The 1147-nt window shown below is 66.0% G+C and overlaps 1 protein-coding gene across 30 annotated transcripts in view; it reads left to right on the top strand.

The window, feature by feature from the left end:
• The window catches only part of LOC113206569 (dystonin), a 192514-nt gene that overhangs the window by 137611 nt on the left and 53756 nt on the right, over window positions 1–1147 (top strand). Inside the window, exons 1-2 of one of the 30 annotated variants that reach the window (XM_052264501.1) lie at window positions 95–247; window positions 377–983. The exons of the other annotated variants lie outside the window; for them this stretch is intronic. Coding sequence (XP_052120461.1) covers window positions 216–247; window positions 377–983 — 639 coding nt within the window. The 5' untranslated portion in view covers window positions 95–215. Of the gene's footprint in view, window positions 1–94; window positions 248–376; window positions 984–1147 lie in introns of those variants that run through there. 30 annotated transcript variants of the gene reach the window in all.

The following is a 1147-nucleotide window of genomic DNA, read 5'->3' as shown; positions in this document are numbered from 1 at the left end:
CTAGGCGAGCTAGGCAACCGGCCTGGCTAGCGCGCGTTGTGCGCCGGGGCTGGCGCCGGGCCAAGCCTCCACCGACCCGCCCCAATAGTGTCCGCCAGCGCGGCAGAATTGTCAACTCGTGTTTCTGATTCCCATTTCTTTCTGCTCTCTCATTGCAGCTTTCCATATCACAATTGGAGACCCGGCCACTAAAAACATTCCGAACAGAACTGAACATGATGGAGACGGAGGAGCCAACTAACCCACAGTGAGTTTGAGTACCGCGTCCTTGACCCCGGCCACCTGAATCGGCTGATGAGTTGTTTTTCACTTTCGCTCCTCGAGCACCGTATGCGAGACTGCTGACGCTAATGCTCGCGCTTGTTCTCTCCTCCAGGTATCCGAGTCGGGACGTGACCGACTCGTCACAGATCTTCGACTCGGGCGGGCGCGTCAAATCCGTGGCCTCGGTCACGGTGACGACGTCGAGCCGGGAGGGGTCGCCGCTCAAGCGCCACACCAACGGCGTGGAGGCGGCGTCCCCGACCGTGCCCGTCAACGGCCGCGGCTCCGCCACTAACGGCGACAGCGCGCACGCCTGGCCGGGCAGCTGCATGCAGTTCACCGAGATCCGCTCCCTCAAGAGGGTACACCGGTCGGAAGAGGGCGTCGGCACCGACGCGTCGTACCAGGACGTCCTGGCGGCGCCCGGCATCGTCAACCCGTCAACCGGCGAGCTGCTCAACGTTCACGACGCCATCAGCCTCCGCGTGCTGGACGTGCGGACGGGGCGCATCGCTGCGCAGCCCGACGGCGCGTCCGTCGACATCGACGAGGCCGTGCGGCGGCGCCTGGTGGACCCGGCCCTGGCCGAGCGTCTGCTGGGCCCGTGCGGCATCGTGGACGTGGGCAGCGGCAGGGAGATCACGCTCCTCGAGGCCATCCAGAGACAGCTGTGGGACGCGGAGCGGGGCGCCGTGGTGACCCCGGAGGAGCGGGAGAAGGTAAGAGACAGGGAGACTGGGGTTAGCATTGCCGAGGCCGTGCAGCAGGGCCTGCTCGACGTGGACACGGGGCTCTACAAGGACGGCGAGGAAGTGTTGCCTCTGCGAGAGGCGTTTGCGCGCAAGCTGCTGCGACGGGAGGCGCCCAGGAAAGGCCTGGTGCG

This window comes from Frankliniella occidentalis, unplaced genomic scaffold (genome assembly GCF_000697945.3).
Source record: "Frankliniella occidentalis isolate FOCC.00 unplaced genomic scaffold, Focc_3.1 Scaffold19, whole genome shotgun sequence".
Taxonomy (NCBI): domain Eukaryota; kingdom Metazoa; phylum Arthropoda; class Insecta; order Thysanoptera; family Thripidae; genus Frankliniella; species Frankliniella occidentalis.
This window is presented reverse-complemented; position numbering and strand designations above follow the sequence as displayed.